Below are 17,237 nucleotides of genomic sequence, written 5' to 3'. Positions count from 1 at the left end.
TGGTGTGAGGGAGGAGCCGCCCTGTGATCTATCGCCCACCGGGTATTCACAACCAAGGAAGCCTTAACTCGCGTTAGTCCTCGCATATTGGCACTTGAATGGACTCACTTGGTTTACTTGAGACGACAGCTCGCCCGCAGTCAATTGAATTATTCCCGTGTGCTACAACTCTTCTAAAATGTTCACATAATACAGTACATTAAACTTTACGAGGTGTTAGCTGTCATGAGAGAGATTTACCTAGCTGTTAATTATGAGCCGTGTGGTAGGTAGGCGAGGCAGTGGCATTAACCTGGGTTCATGGTAGCGAGGGCGTGAATTGGTGGGATGATTTGTAGCGGGCTGGTGACGGTGACTTGCGCGCGTGAAAAGAATTGCCACCAGAGGTCACCCCAACCCCATGGGCACAAATCATCCTGACACATCACCTGAAGATTAGGCACCCCAACTTATTTCACCTGAAGATTAAACACCCATTAACGTTAACATAACCTAACCTACCTATCTACCTCCTTCCTCCCAGATAACGTTTGTGTGTTTTATCAGATGAAATAAGTTGGGAGGCCTCATCTTCAGGTGTTCCCGCTTGACCACTCAACCAATCCGTAACTAGACTCATACACACACTCAACCACGTGTCAGTAACCAAGCTAACGCCAGCTAGTTCACAAAGTATGTAAATTTAGAGGAGGGAATATTTATCTCTACTGGTTCAGCTTGAGGAATGACAGTCGACCAGGTTGATGCGTAAATGGTTGAGGTTCGCGTGTTAATATAGACGTCCGCTGCCTGTAGCTTATATCCCCTCCGAGTAATAAATCTCTCTCATACACAGCTCTACCAGTTCATCCTACCAACCCATTGTCGCCCATGTAATAAACCCACGATTACTCTATACAGTATATGGTTCAGGCCGCCAGTACTGAGTGGCGGTCGGTTGTGTCAGTATAATTGAGTTTATTACCATGGTATGTTTTTATAGTGGTGTTTATACTGACCTCCCTCTTATAGTGAGATGATTATTATTGGTGGTTGAAATTCTTAGGGTTTAAAGGGTGAAATTTTATGGGCAGTATCTTTCTTTCTTTCTTTCTTTCTTTCTTTCTTTCTTTGTCTTTCTTTCTTCCTTCCTTCCTTCCTTCCTTCCTTCTTTCCTTCCTTCCTTCCTACCCGTCCTTCCTTCCTTCCTACCCGTCCTTCCTTCCTTCCTTCCTTCCTACCCTTCCTTCCTTCCTTCCTTCCTTCCTACCCGTCCTTCCTTCCTTCCTACCCGTCCTTCCTTCCTTCCCAATTCTTCCTTCCTTCCTTCCTTCCTACCGTCCTTCTTATCTCTTTTCCTTCCTTCCATCTATGAGTTTCATGGTGTGTGTGTGTGTGTGTGTGTGTGTGTGTGTGTGTGTGTGTGTGTGTGTGTTTGTTTGTGTGTGTGTGTGTGTGTGAAACAGTAAGGTAGATTGTGATGGTGGTAATGACTGTGGTAATAGTGGTTGCGCTGGTAATGGTGGTAGAGATGGTGATGGAGGTGATAGTGGTTATGGTGGTAGATGGCTTTAGGTTGGCGATTGTAGTGGCAGTATATGTGGTGGTAATGTGAGCGACTGTGCGGTGTGGTTGACAATGGTTGGTTGGTAGTGGTTTGGGTGGTTGACGTGGTTTAGGTGATGGGTGTGGTTTGGGGCGTGGGCGTGGTTTGGGCGGTTAAGTGGAAGCCGTATCATTGTGTACAAGTGGAGGGTGTGAGTGTGCATATTGATAGTGTATCCTCTCTCTCTCTCTCTCTCTCCTTCCTGTGATTGGGGCGATTGGTATGTGGGTTCAATTAATATTCGTTGAATCATATGTGCGTATGATTAGGTGAGATTACGTGTATGTGACATTTCTGGTGAGAGAGAGAGAGAGAGAGACGTAATTATTAATCTCCACGGAAAATTAATTTGCCAAATATAGGATCTCCCAGGGGTATAACGGAAGGCGGAGGAGGATGGATGAGCTGGTCTCCAAACACACACACACACACACACACACATATATCTTGGGGGGTTGGTCACGGTGCTCACCATCTTTTCTTGTAGTGGTGATCACGGGAGGTAAAGTAGGGGGTTGAAGTGTTACTGGTGCCTTTGTTATGATGACGATTGTGGTGGTGATTATGACAGTCTTTAGTAGATCATATTACTACTACTACTACTGTTGGTGTTAGTAGTGGTGACGAGTGGTGGTGTGTTTGCCATTCTTGCTGTCGTTGCTGGGGGATGACCTCAGCAGTGCACGCGAGATTTTAATTGGTTTTTTGAGTGTCCGTGATGTGGTTCAGACGACATACTTGCCCCCGGTGCGTGAGGGCTGTAGTGTGTGTGTGTGGTGATGGTGTGTATGTATGTATGTATGTATGTATGTATGTATGTGTGTTGGTGATGGTTGGTGTGTGTGGTTGTAGTGATGATGTGTGTGTGAGTGTGTGTGTGATGGTTGGTGAGTGTGGTGGTGGTGATGGTTGGTGAGCAGAGTGTGGTGGTGGTGATGGTTGGTGAGTGTGGTGGTGGTGATGGTTGGTGAGAGTGTGGTGGTGGTGGTGATGATGGTGGATGGCAGGAGGTGGTGGTGGTGGTGATGGTTGGTGAGTGTGGTGATGGTTGGTGAGTGTGGTGGTGGCTGGTGAGTATGGTGATGGCTGGTGAGTATGGTGATGAGTTGGTGAGTGTGGTGGTGGTTGGTGAGTGTGGTGATGGTTGGTGAGTGTGGTGGTGGTGGTGATGGCTGGTGAGTGTGGTGATGGTTGGTGAGGCGGTGGATGGCCAGGAGTGTGGTGGTGGATGGCTGGAGTGTGTGGTGGTGATGGTTGGTGAGTGTGGTGGTGGTGGTGATGGTTGGTGAGTGTGGTGATGGTTGGTGAGTGTGGTGGTGGTGATGGTTGGTGAGTGTGGTGGTGGTGATGGTTGGTTCACGACACTACGCCTCAGTTCACGTCATCATAATAAGTTATGATCAGACACGTCATCCGAGACTCGGTCATCAAACACCAGAGCCTTAAGAGTGAGGTAAGACCGTATTCCTGTCTCTATAACTACACCACACCCACCGCCCACTCACCCACCCAACTCGCCGAATACCGCACTTATTGTTATACGCGGTGATACGGTTCCCGCACGATGTTGGCTCTTTAGGAAGAATTGCGACGTTTATTCTGTTGACTTGATAGCGTAAGATGTTATCAAGGGGTCAATTTAATAATTGTCAGGTCACTTTTAAGTTCATCGAGATCATGTGTGATAAGGTGGTGATAACATACCTACTGGCTTATCGCCTCCCTCCACACACCTGCACCTGATATTACTTTGGAAAGATTGTTCTTCAAAGAATTTCGGATAATGTCATTACTGTCGGCCGAGGATCTCTCTCTGAAGCTTAGCCTTCATGTTTACCACACACAATGAAGTGCTTGGAGCGTCTGTGTTGGTGAGCCGTTCTATGTGTCGTGGTATACAAAGTGATGTGAGGAGGAGGAGGAGGGGTGAACACTAGGTGAAGACAGGGGAGCTATCAGTGGGGGGGTCGTGTTGTAGATTACGACGGCGTACTGAGTGTCCCGGCTGCCGTGGACTAGACAAGTGTCGTCTCGTTCTTCCTCCAAGTTGGTACTGTGTCTCGCCTTTCCAGCCTCAACTCTTACAAATATTGTTGACATTATTGTGTGTTGTTGGGCCTCATGGCCTACCCCGCCGGATTACAGGACTCCTAGAGTAATAATCTGTTCCTGGTAAGTTTTGTTTTATTTTGGTATCATCCAAGATTATGTGTGTGTGTGGTGATAGGGAGAATGAGTCATGTAGTGCCCTGGGAAGAACTGTTATTTACCTGTTAACTAATAATAGAGAGGGTTTGTTTGTTTGTTAGGTCACGTTGTGGTTGTTGAGTGTATGATGGTGTTTGTCATGAAGGACGGAGGAGGGAGAGAAGTATGTGTGTGTGTGAGCATAATGTGGAATGTGCCATTGTTTGAGATGGGTTGCTTACCTGCGTCACCCTCACCTGTGTAGGTTGTCGTGTGTGTGCGCGCGCGCGCTGAGGTGTCCTTTTCCCTTCTCTCCTTTTTTCATTTTTCCTTTATACCACGCCCATCCTTATTAACACACACAGAGCCAGGCTGACGTCTCTCTCTCGTCACAGGACTATCTGGGTCTTAGCTGATTAAGGCGCGCTATCCGTTAATTATACTACGTTTGGGTTCTGTTTGAGGTACATACCCTCGACAACACTCCTCGTCCTCGCTCTCTCGTCCACAAAAGCAGACATGTTGACCGTGTTATACTTTACCCTGAAAGATTTTGTGTTGTTTTGACTTGTGTTTTGTGAGGTGTCCCGTGGTGGTTGTAGGGTATACTATAGCCTGACCCACTTAACCACTCTCTTCCCTACCCTACTCAACCCAACGCAGCTAAACCATGCATAAACAGACGCAACGCAACTTAACACAGCTAAACCATAATTAACTCAACCCAACTGTACCATAACCAAAATACGACCTGGTTCTATGTCAAATAGGTCCATTTAAGATGGTGGACCCATAATCAAACCATTAGGGCTGGGGTCTAATAGAAATGGAAACTATCAGGACTGGGAGCACGTTTGACCTTGGACCTATCGAGACAGGGGCCCATTTGACCTTGGACCTATCGAGACAGGGGCCCATTTAACCTCCCACATTGAAACAAAAACAACTTGATAGAGCTACTCTGATCGTGTGTTTGACTTGCTGGTGTTGTGGTTAGTGGGAAAAAAGAGATTTGGTACATTTCCCTGTGTTGCCACTGACTGGTAAAGTTGGGGATCTTTCTTTTTCCTCCCCTCCCGACTCTTGTGTTTGTGGTCCGTGAAGCGAAGACGTGTGTGTACTCTACAACAGATGTTAAGGTGATATAGAAATGGCTGGTTAAAATTCCATGTTGACTTTTATTATTATTATTATTATTATTATTATTATTATTATTATTATTATTATTATTATTATTATTATTATTACGGCCTGGGACATTTTGTATTCGTGATAAGAACATAACGTCTATATTCTCGCTAAATGTATATAAAATGTGTATTACTAAATGTTTTTTAATTATATGATTGGACCCATACTAGACCATTAACTAGTGTGGTTAACGTGTGTGTTTAACGAAGATGACCATCGCTGCTGGTAGTACTATTACATTGACCTCTAGTTAAGTGTTTAGGGTGATAAGGATCCTAGGCTTAGTTAAGATACTAGCTCGTGTGTGTGTGTGTGTGTGTGTAACATATCAGGTCATCTTGTAAATACTTAAAAAAAGAAATGCTGTAATGGATTTGAATGTCAATATGTATACGGCTAGCCATTTAGTACCTGATACGAGAAGTTTACTCAATGCTATACTGTACTGTATGTATTGCTGGTTATGTAATGATTACGACGTAGATTTCTTTAATTTGGGTTTGGGGATTTTAGTGAAAGTTTGTTCTTAAGTGTTAGAGTGGCATCGTACGAGGTGTTGCCGAGGCTGTATGTAGACGATGTTGTGAGGGTTAGATGTAACATATGCTAGTACCGTCCACATGATCCAGTTCACGTAGTGTTTGTTGATAAGGTGTTGACGTGCCCTAAGAGTCTCTGAATAGATAACAACATTCCTCTGATTGCGTAAGGTGGGATGAATGAAATAAAAACATGGAAGATTACACCTCCGTAGATTGCTTAAGACATAATCGAGTGAAGCAATAGCGGCTTTAGGACATTCCAGTGGTTACGTAGAGAGAAATGAATAAATTGAGGGAAAACAAGGATATGTGTCTTGTACGTTATAACTCAGGACTAATGCATTGATCTTGATAATACTTGGTGAGTGGGATGATGCTCACTTGTTTCACTTTTATTACTTACGACTTGTGTTGTGTTGGTAAGACTTGTGATGTGTTGGTAAGACTTGTGATGTGTTGGTAAGACTTGTGATGTGTTGGTAAGACTTGTGTTGTGTTGGTAAGACTTGTGTTGTGTTGGTAAGACTTGTGATGTGTTGGTAAGACTTGTGATGTGTTGGTAAGACTTGTGATGTGTTGGTAAGACTTGTGATGTGTTGGTAAGACTTGTGTTGTGTTGGTAAGACTTGTGATGTGTTGGTAAGACTTGTGATGTGTTGGTAAGACTTGTGTTGGTAAGACTTGTGTTGGTAAGACTTGTGTAAGACTTGTGATGTGTTGGTAAGACTTGTGATGTGTTGGTAAGACTTGTGATGTGTTGGTAAGACTTGTGATGTGTTGGTAAGACTTGTGTTGTGTTGGTAAGACTTGTGTTGTGTTGGTAAGACTTGTGTTGTGTTGGTAAGACTTGTGTTGTGTTGGTAAGACTTGTGTTGTGTTGGTAAGACTTGTGTTGTGTTGGTAAGACTTGTGATGTGTTGGTAAGACTTGTGATGTGTTGGTAAGACTTGTGATGTGTTGGTAAGACTTGTGTTGTGTTGGTAAGACTTGTGTGTGTTGGTAAGACTTGTGATGTGTTGGTAAGACTTCTTGTAAGACTTGTGTTGTGTTGGTAAGACTTGTGTTGTGTTGGTAAGACTTGTGATGTGTTGGTAAGACTTGTGATGTGTTGGTAAGACTTGTGATGTGTTGGTAAGACTTGTGATGTGTTGGTAAGACTTGTGATGTGTTGGTAAGACTTGTGTTGTGTTGGTAAGACTTGTGTTGTGTCGGAGGAGAAACTTTGGCTTTTTTATTATTTTTATTATTATTATTATTATTATTGGTTTACCTTTAAATCCTGGTCACTGGTAACACATGTAGTAGTGAGGTGGTTATGTCTCTCTCTTGCAGTGAACGTGGACGAGAAGCTGCGGGGGTCGTGTACTCTGGCGGATTACCAACTGCAGGAGGTTAGTGTCGTGCCCCGCAACTACCGCGCCCCGCCACTCTCCGTCACCGACATCTTCACCATGTCCGCCATCTCTCAGCCTCAAGACACCAAGAGACGGGGGCTGCTCTCACTCTTCAACAGGAAGGCAAAATCCGTAAGTAGTCATCGTCTTGTTATTGTTCCGCCATGGTCTAGATTCTCAAAATATTCACAAGTGGAAGATCTTATTTTTCTTCTCGTAACTGGTGATGTAAGAACGTACGTAATTGACTTAGAGTTATAAGCACACAAATAACGCTTAAAATTAACACGATAATTACACACGTCCACGGCACCAGTTAGGGGATAAATGAGCTTATGGCTTTGTCCCCCGGCTTGTGGTAATTGAATGTGTGATTTGGGTGGTAATTTTGGACTTAGTATAGGTTGTACTTTATCTCAGGTCCAATAGTTATTATTAAGTCTTACATCTTCACTTAACGAGGAACATTCAACGTGGGAACCTTTAATAATCACTCATGAAGGAGGGAGATTGTTTACCTGTCCAGGCTCAGATTCTTGGGGAAAATATTATAGTTTAAATCATTCATTTCTCACTGAAAGATTAAAGAACGCATCTTGTTAGCACTAGAGTCTGTGTGCTATTTGGACTCCCTTCCTGTAGTGATGTTTTGTGATAGTTTAATTAATTTTATAGTCGGGTATTTATTTATTTTTGCTCAGTTTAGAGGATAGAGTGAACCATATAATATAAACAGTAGTGAGAGTACAGTAGTGAGTTGTGTAGAAGATGATGATGTGGTAAAGTTACGGGTATGTGTAGGCACTACCACAACGCCTCACCACACTCCCTCATCGCCTCCGTCGGGTGTGTGTAGGGATTGCACCAGCCCTTCCTCACTCTCCGCCATCGCTTCCGTCGGGCGTGGCCGCGAGGATACCTGGGCGCTGGCGACTACCCAAGCTGCGTCTGCCCCGGCCTTGGCCTTGTGAGTCTTCTCTTGGTACTTTGTTGGTGGTGGTGCTTGATGGTCCCGTAAGCACACGCATATTCACATGAGAGCTTCTACCAGCACCATCACGTGTTGCTACCGCCCCCTGAAGTACTAAGTGTGTTGCTAGTATCTTCTGCAGGACCCCGTATGTTGTTGATACCTCAAACAGCACCCAATGTGTTGCTAGTACCTTAAACAGCACCCTATGTGTTGCTAGTGCCTCGAACAGCACCCTATGTGTTGCTAGTATCACCTGCAGTATCCCAGGTAATTCTAATACTGTATAGTCATACGATTGGTGTTGTGGGTCGACACGCAGAGAAGAGCGACGATGAATATTTCCCATAAGAACGTCTTACTTCACCCAGCTAGAGCCTGACCTTCAGGTGGGGAGAACGTGTTGGGGTTTGTAGTCAAACATCTCGGCCCAGTAAGCTAATTTTCCAGCAATATAATTATCTATTGGGATCACCTGAAAATTAGTTCCAAACCACCCTAACCTTGTCTGATTCAACTGTCCAGCTAATTTGAGGATGTTTAATCACCATAAAACTGACCTATTGTAAGAATGTGTCAGGCAGTGATGTGTCTGACTGGTGAGTATCTACGAAAGATTGTAGGTAACGTAGATAGAATGTATAAATCAGACTTGCCGTTGGTGGCGCCTCTGAGGACTGGCGACAGGGACTCGGCGCCTCGTTTAGAACAACTCAGCCTAAAGCTAGACTTGCATCATCGTCACAGGCCCCACGATGCATTTTTACTCTCACATTAATACGTAGATACACAACTTTTGGACTTGTTCTCTTCCTCCAGGCTGAGGTAAGAATATCCTGGTGTTGGTAATATATTTCACAAATGTAAAAACACCAACAAGGCTGTCAGTGGCGCAATGATATCACCCCCCTCTCTCTCTTCCTCCCCCAGCAGCTGATAGTGACCAATGAGTGTTATGATCAGTGAGTGAATGGTGGAGTGTTGGGTCAATATGAGTGTGGGTAAGTGGGAGGGGCGGACACCTGCCTCGTCTGTCAACTTGTCCCCGGACTGATTTTTGGTGTAAGAGTTTGTGACTTTAGTGAATGGTTTTTAGTATTCCCGTCAGTGGACACACCTGTATCGACTTAACCTCCGTCGAACAGTTGTGATATATATATATATATATATATATATATATATATATATATATATATATATATATATATATATATATATATATATATATATATATATATATAAAACAAAGAAGTCTGTCTGTCTGTCTGTTTATTTGTTTGTGTGTCTGCACGAGAATCTCGGAAATTACTTTACCGATCTGTAGTGATGATGGATGATGTTATACGTAGTGATGATGGATATTGTTATATGTAGTGATGATGGGTGGTGTTATATGTAGTGATTAGACAATAAAATAAGAACAGTTTAATGCAAACAAATATACTTTGCTGTACCGTTGTAGTGAAAAACATGGTGGAACTTACATACACCGTTAATGAACTATTGATGGAAGAAGAAGTTTTGGGGACTGAACAGTGAGACAATGTGGAGCCTCCCGGAGGGTAGCGTCCTACCGTTGCCTAGCGGAGGCGATTCTGCCTCTGAAGATGTGTATATATATATATATATATATATATATCTTCAGAGGCAACTGAAGCTAAAGGTGCTCCTTGTGTTTCTTCTTCCCGTGTGATTTTATAAGATTTATCTTATCCACGTTTTCTATATATATATATATATATATATATATATATATATATATATATATATATATATATATATATATGGAGTTGTGAACATGTAATTCCTGTAAAACTATACACACGCGCTCACTGGGAAGTTCTTATGTAATGTACTTGTTAAATATAAAGGTTGAGCTGGTGGGTTTAATATATACACTGCTTAATCTTCTGGTTGTCTAAACGAGCAAGTATTTGTTCTAATGTTGTATATATCAGCTGATCTACTGTACTTGTTTTTTTACTTGCATTGTTACTTAGAGACGAGTGTGTGTCCGTCTTCATACTTAATACAAGTTGCCACACGAGGGTGACGCTGGGCGGTGGAGGCATTGCTTAGTGCGTCCTGCCTCCGCGTTTTTTACTGTTGTGTCTTATGACTGCGTCACCCTCTGTTAAGTTCTCAGTCTCGTCACGCTGTGTTGTGTGTCTAGGTCCTGGCTACTGAAGAACAGCAGTGCATAACAGTAACTAACATATTCCTTAAATTATGACTTGACCAGTAATTGTTGTTAGCCCAAAGATAACATTCAGCTCGCCTGTTAACATGTTACGCAGGAGAGGCGAGTGTCCCACTGTCCCAGTCCCACCTTGGCGACTGTGTTGGCGTAGAGGAGGCTTCCTAAGTTTTACCTGAGACTTTCGTAGTATTTTTCAGACAAAACATTTTTAGCCAACACCGTGGCAGGTAGTGATGACCACAGCTCCTCTCTGTATACTACAGCGGTGAGGATACTGCTGTCAAGGCCACATACCCTTCCGTGCTTCAACCAATGTCGTCTTAACCGAGAAAATTACCAACGCAATATAACTTGACTTTGCCATTTTTAAAATTGCCTAATGCACAATCATCATTATTTGAGAAGATAATCTAAGCTGTGTTGACTCTGTAATTCTGCAAAGACGTGCAAGTGTGCAGACGACGAAGTTACAGACAGCGGCCATATTTAAATACTGTACTCTGGTACAGAGTCGTAACCGCCCTGCTGGTCAGACACTGATCACCTTATATCATCCCAGTTCTCTATATGACATCATTATATAGTGTTATATGCATATTAAATCATTACATATAATTATATAATGCCCCATTCGCTCTGTCCCAAGTTATATTATGGCAGCTGTGTGAATATGAGTGTTTGGCCCGTTTGATCAGTTGATCGTATTGTACAAGACACGTGACGGCGATCATTAGACGATGTTGTTTATCAAAATTAAATCTGACTGTACATAAACACACGTGTTCAGCCTCCAGTGATCTCGTAAACCACCCATGAGTCAGACCTGACAGCTTGGGAGACCAGATTATTGTTCCAGACCTTTATGTTATAATAGAGAACTGAGAGAGACAGTTTGGTCGACGCTGTCTGCCGGCGGCTCAGCTTACGACACCAAGGTTTAAACTGTGTCGCTGTTTAAGACTCAGTTGCCTTGGAACATTCTTTAACAAAATTACCGAGTAAGTACAACTTAAATTGTTATAAATTTATGAGAATTGTGAGTTTAGAGCATTTTAGTAAAGATGAGTCATTCTGTGCCGGTGAATTGCCTTATTAACATAAAATTGTAACAAATTGAGTGTTGACGATTTAAAAAAAAACATTTCTATTCATCTGATGATTAAGACTTTTCTTTATTCAGCTTGTGTTAGGGAACTTTTCTGATTGAGATGGTATCGTTCATAGCATTGAAGAGCTGATGAGTGGCCATGGCTTGTGTCGTAGCTAGGGATAAGTTTGCGGGACCTGACTACTTCTGGCGGGTTGACTACGATCTCGGCAGCAGCGGTGAGACGTGCTATTAGCGTTGTAGAAAGCACTTTTATCTGTCCGACAGCTAAGGGTGTGCATCGCTTCCGTGTTTTGTGTGTGTGGGGGGGGTTGTGTGCATGTGGTGTTTGTGTATTTGTTTACCGTGGGGGGATTGGAGGTTAAGTGCATTGTATAAGTGTGTGTGTGTGTGTGTTAAGGGTGGGGTGAAGTAGGGCCGGAGGGTGGGTGTGGTGGTGACGGGAAGTGGCTTAACAGGAGCAACGCCAAGCAACAGGTGGCCTAAGTGGGTGAAGTATCTCCTCCAGCTCACACCCACGCCCTGCCCTGCCCTGCCCTGCCCAGCCCCCCAGCCCAGCTCCAGCCCAGCCCAGCCCAGCCCAGCCTCCAGCCCAGCTCCAGCCCAGCCCAGCCCAGCCCAGCCCCGCCCCGCCCCTCTTTAGTTAACAGGACAGGGGGGGGACACCTAGGGGTAGCTGCTGTTGTAAGAGAGAACAGGATACTGTGGTGAGGAAGGGACAGATGGTGTGGGTAGAAGGTTAGGGCAGGAAATGGGTAGGGTGGGTTATCTATGACTTAAGGAGGCCGGAAGGTATTAGGGGTCGTGATGGTGGTGAGATGACGGTGACAGGGGGAGGGGGCAAACGGTGGGCCTGGTGGAGTGGATAAGACCCCAGATGATGTCGAGGGAAGGGGGTATCTAGATGCAGGTGTCAAGGAAATGAGTTGGGTGATCTTGATGCAGGTGTCAGGTGAGGGAAGAAGGGAGATCTAGTTACAGGTGTCAGGTGATGAGAGTTCACTGTAGTAGGTGACTCCCCTCCCCTCATCCAGGACTTAAACTGACGTGGAGACAGCGGTGAGTGATGTGGTACAGGCCATTATAATGCTCAGAGATAACACTTGACAGGAAACAAGATGGAGAGGCCAGTGTTGATGGCCACCAGTCATATTTTCTCTCGTCTGTGTTGGAATGAGGTTGGTGGGGTGGTGTGGGCTGCCAGGACAACAGCCGTGACTTTAGCGTTAGTGAAATGCTTGGTGGGGTGATAATGTGAGAGGTCTTACAGCCAAAGACGTCAGACATACCCCTTGAGGCTGGGAGTAGGGGGTGGGGTCATTGTCCTGTGTAATATTCTCTTGCTGAGATGATGTTGAGGTGTGTTAGCATCTTTGAGGTCATCTTAATTTGAAGAAGTTGACTCCTATCTCAAGTGTAGGAGTTTGCATTAAAACGCCAACAGCGAGGACGGCGGAGCTGTAGCATCGCTTCTGGTGGTGGTGAAAGTGTGGAAAGTGAAATTGAAAGAAGAGTAATTTAATGATTGTGTCGATACAGTCAGGCATCTAAGGCAGGAGGAACATTTAACACCCACTCATTCACTCACTCACTCAGTGGAGGGTTGACAAGAAAAGTTTATCTTTACATACTTTTGAGAAATATTGGAATCTTTGTTGTCAGAATCAGAATCGCTGTAAATTATACATAACATACTGTATACACAAGAGAAGAGGCGACATCAGAACACTGTGTGACTATAGTGTGTTACTTAGTGTGACACGACCCCTCCCTCGACACCTTCAGGAGAGACCCACCGCAAGATACAATTAAACCCACATTAAAACACAGAAAATTATATATTAAAAGCAAAATATGAGTTGTATTTAAGTTATTAGTATGGTTCTTCCCCAAGACTGTTTCTCCTGAAGCTGTGGATGCAAGTGTACAAGTTTCAATTACTAATGGCGTAAATAGAACAAAAGACGATCAGTGCAGCCTGGTCGTTGACTGATAGCGGAAGGAAGGAGAGAGAGAGGGGCCCCGTAAACCAGCGGCAGGTAAACAGAGGGTAAATCTTTCATGTCATAGACTGCACGTAGAGTAAATATTGATGTTCAATCCGGCACTGATTACGTCTAGCTCTAGGGTGTTGGCCGAGAGTTAGGAAGACAGGCGGTGAAGCGGTACAGGTGGTGTTGGTGTGATGTGTTCCCATTAAAATTAAGGCGATTTATTTATAATATATTTTTAGTGCAGGGCTTAGGTTTAGGTGTCGGGTTTAGAGTGAGGTTGAGGACGTCTATAGATAATGACACAGTTTAGCATATAGTGTGAGAGACGAGACCCCTGATGTCAGTGACAGGTAAACGTCAGGTATTAGTGTGTTATGTCCTCTATATCATACCTGTAATCACCACAGGTTATCAGGGAGTAACGTTTAGGGCAATAGAAAGGCGTGGTGCATTAGTGGTGAGCAGCGACAAACAAAAGCCGTACAACAATATTCGTAAAACCGCAGCAGCCACAGATAGTCGACCCAGTGGTGGTAGCTGGTGGCAGTAGCGAGTCGTGTACCTCAGTGTCACCAGCCTGACAGTTACCCCAGCCTGACAGTTACCCCAGCCTGACAGTTTCTCCAGGCTAAGAGTCTTCCCTGGATAACAGTTACACAAGGATAACAACGTAACTCGCTGGACGTGGTCATCGTTGTCTTCACTCCTAGGCTTCACACCACCAGTAAACACGCATGTTTGGATACTTATTTAGGCGTAAGAGAAGCTAAGCCTGCAATATGACGTCTCGCAACACTCAGAGACCGGTGAGTATCATGTATGTAGGGGAGGGATAGAAGGTACCTCAGTGCAAGAAATGTGGAGTGGTGAACGTAGTAGAAACACTGCAGCCACCTGATCTTCCAGCGAGTGTCCTCAGCTAAGGGTAAATCTCGACACAGATCATGACCGTGGCCGCAGTGCTCGTGTCTGTACAAAAAAATATCAGTACTTTGATTGTTTCTTCCCAGTTACCTTATCGTCAACGACTTCAGATAGCGTCAAGACAGATGTGTGCAAATAAAAAAGACAGCAACTAAGTAATAAATATTTGTGTTGCCAACTGTGTCTGATAATGTACAGTATTATAATGTATTTTTTCATAGACGTAATATATCCTTATAAATTTATGGAGGGAGTTAGTTTAAAGAGGGACATGTTAGGGATGTGTAGAGACAGGTGTGTGGTGGCAGGTGGCAGGACCGTCATCAAGGGACTTTCATTGGCCATCCTGTTGACTGGAGTCTGGAGGTGCAGGTGGTGGTGACTGATGGTGCCAGTCACTAGTAAATCATATTACCGTCCTACCATTTATTGTAAGACAACCTATCTGCGATGAAGATGGTCGTAAGAGTAACGTTGGGGAATTGTTGTCTCAAACGTTCTAATTTTGAATATGTAAATAAATTAGACTTTTACAGAAGAGGGTGGGAGGCGTCGCGTGGAGGAGGACTCTGACTTAAGATGCGTGTATTTTTTATAGTCTCCGTCATCCCTGGAGGGGCGAACAAGAAGGCTAGCTATCTACCCGTGTGTCTGGTGGTTGTGAACACGATAACTCAGATACCAACAGATTTCAACCAGTCCTAGTTTTCATCACAGTATTTTCTATCACCATCGCCTTGTGTTCTGGCTCTTGAAAGATATGACTGTGAGGCAGCGAAGGGGACTTGACAACGTCAGCAGCAAATTTGTGTTAAGTACAGTCACTCAAAAAATTCCCTTTATAAAATTGTGTTGAAAAAATGACACAACGGACGAAGGCTTTTGGCAACCCTACAGAGACAACAGGACTTATGATTTTGTATTATTCTTAGTTAGTTTATTAGTTAGTTAGGGTGTATAATTACCTATGAGCAGGAAATTGCTGTGTATAAATCTCTCGGGTGATCTTACCCATGTACGAACTCATGATATCATTGTACTAAAAGATGTACAATGTAAAAATGTGAACTGTTGGGAATACGGAAGTGCCAGAGTGGGCCAGGTGTTGTCCTCGTGGTCAGCCAACCACAAGCTCGTGCCTCTGTGATCTTACATTCACTGGCTCTGATTGGCCCACCCCTCAGATGACGTCACGCAAAACCAGATGAGATTCTTAAGCTCCTTTCACACATCTTATGAATTATAACAGAGTTGATATTTGTTCTGACTTTCCTTGTAAAAAAAACACCAAGTCCCCCGGAGCCTCCCTGACACTTTAAGAACATAAGAATGGAAGAAACTGCAGCGGGCCTATTGGCCCATACTGGGCAGTCCCGTTTACACCCAACCCCTATTGCTCATATAAGCATCCAACCTATGTTTGAAGCTATTCAGCGTATTCGAGTTAATGATGATATTTGGTAACTTGTTCCATTCATCCACTACTCTGTTTCCGAACCAGTGTTTACCTATTTCACGCCCAAATCTAAATTTGTCTAATTTAAAACCATTGTTACGAGTTCGCTCCTGTTTAGCCTTGACTTCCACTTATACACCCCTATCAGGTCGCCCCCTCGCTCTACGTCTCTCGAGGGAGTGCAAATTAAGATGCTTTAACCTGTCTCTATACTCAAGATTCCTAATGCCCGGGATTAGTCTTGTCATTCTCCTCTGAATTCTTCCCAATGATTCTATATCCATTCTGTAATACGGTGACCTGAACTGCGTAATCCAGGTGTGGTCTCACAAGCGCAAGATACAGTTTTAGGATGACCTCGCTAGTCTTGTAACTAACACTCCTTTGTATGAACCCAAGTACTTTATTAGCCTTGTTACGAGCAAAAACACATTGTTTACTTGGCTTAAGGTTCCTACTTATCATTACTCCTAAATCTCTCTCGCAGTCGGATTTCTCTATGGCATCGTTGTTCATCTGGTATCTGGTTTCCCTGTTTACATCTCCTATGCTGAGTACTTTACATTTGTCGACATTGAATTTCATCTGCCATTTTTCAGACCATTCGAAAAATTTGTTTAGATCTTCTTGTAGTTTTGCCGAGTCCTCGTCAGATTTGATACACGTCCTATTTTAGTGTCATCAGCAAATTTACTTATGTTGCTGTCTATGCCGATATCTATGTCGTTTATGTATATAATAAACAATAATGGTCCAAGTACTGAGCCTTGGGGAACTCCACTTGTGACGTTGCTCCAATGGGGACTTAGTGCCGTTAATGCTCACCGCTGTTTCCTGTCCTGTAACCACGCCCCTAATCCATTTAAGGATGTTACCTTTGATGCCATGTGCTTCTACCTTTCTAATTAGTCTTTCGGGGACTCTGTCGGGCTTTGCTAAAGTCGAGATATACCACATCATAATTGTGCCCCTCGTCCACCCATTCGAAAAACTGATGAAAAGAATGTTAATAGATTATTAGACAAGAACGCCCCCAGAAGCCATGCTGGGAATCATTGATCAATCGGTGCTTCCAGGTGATTTCGAATAGAGTTTGAAATGATTGCTTCCAGTAATTTGCCTACTATTGATGTTAGACTGATTGGACGGTAGTTAGAGGATAGTGATCTATCCCCCTTCTTGAAAATCGGTATTACATTCGCTATCCTCCAGGATTCTGGTACTACACCTGTTTTTAGGGACATGTTAAACAACTTTGCTAAGGGCATACTAAGCTCTTCCTTACATTCCTTTAATACTCTGGCAAATATCTCATTGGGACCAGGTGACTTATTAGGCTTTAGTTTGTCTATTTGCTTACTAATATCGTTACTAGTCACTACTATCTCGCTTAATTTGTTTTCTTCACTATCTCTGAATAGAGTCGGTGCCTCGGGTATCATGTTTAAATTTTCAGTGGTGAAAATTGTTGAAAAATATTTATTCAAATTATTGCTCATTTCTCCGTCGTTATCAGTGAGCTCGCCAGTATCTGACCGTATTGGTCCAATCTTTTCTCGTGTTTTAGTTTGATACATTTGGTAGAATTCTTTGGGATTTGTCTTCGCCTCCCTTGCTATCCTAACCTCATTATTCCTCTTGGCTTTCCTTATCTCGGTTTTAACCCTACTCGCCAATATCTTATAA

General features: G+C 43.6%; 1 protein-coding gene across 5 annotated transcripts in view; it reads left to right on the top strand.

The window, feature by feature from the left end:
• LOC121872657 overlaps positions 1-17,237 on the top strand; it is a 134,337-nt gene that overhangs the window by 41,954 nt on the left and 75,146 nt on the right. For 3 of the 5 annotated variants that reach the window (XM_042375598.1, XM_042375599.1, XM_042375602.1), the window contains 2 exons: positions 6,838-7,031; positions 7,756-7,866. In XM_042375598.1, the coding sequence (XP_042231532.1) occupies positions 6,838-7,031; positions 7,756-7,866 (305 nt within the window). Of the gene's footprint in view, positions 1-3,615; positions 3,758-6,837; positions 7,032-7,755; positions 7,867-17,237 lie in introns of those variants that run through there. The other 2 variants (XM_042375601.1, XM_042375600.1) reach the window with 2 other exon arrangements.

The sequence above is a fragment of the Homarus americanus genome, unplaced genomic scaffold (assembly GCF_018991925.1).
Source record: "Homarus americanus isolate GMGI-L3 unplaced genomic scaffold, GMGI_Hamer_2.0 scaffold39155, whole genome shotgun sequence".
Classification (NCBI taxonomy): domain Eukaryota; kingdom Metazoa; phylum Arthropoda; class Malacostraca; order Decapoda; family Nephropidae; genus Homarus; species Homarus americanus.
This window is presented reverse-complemented; position numbering and strand designations above follow the sequence as displayed.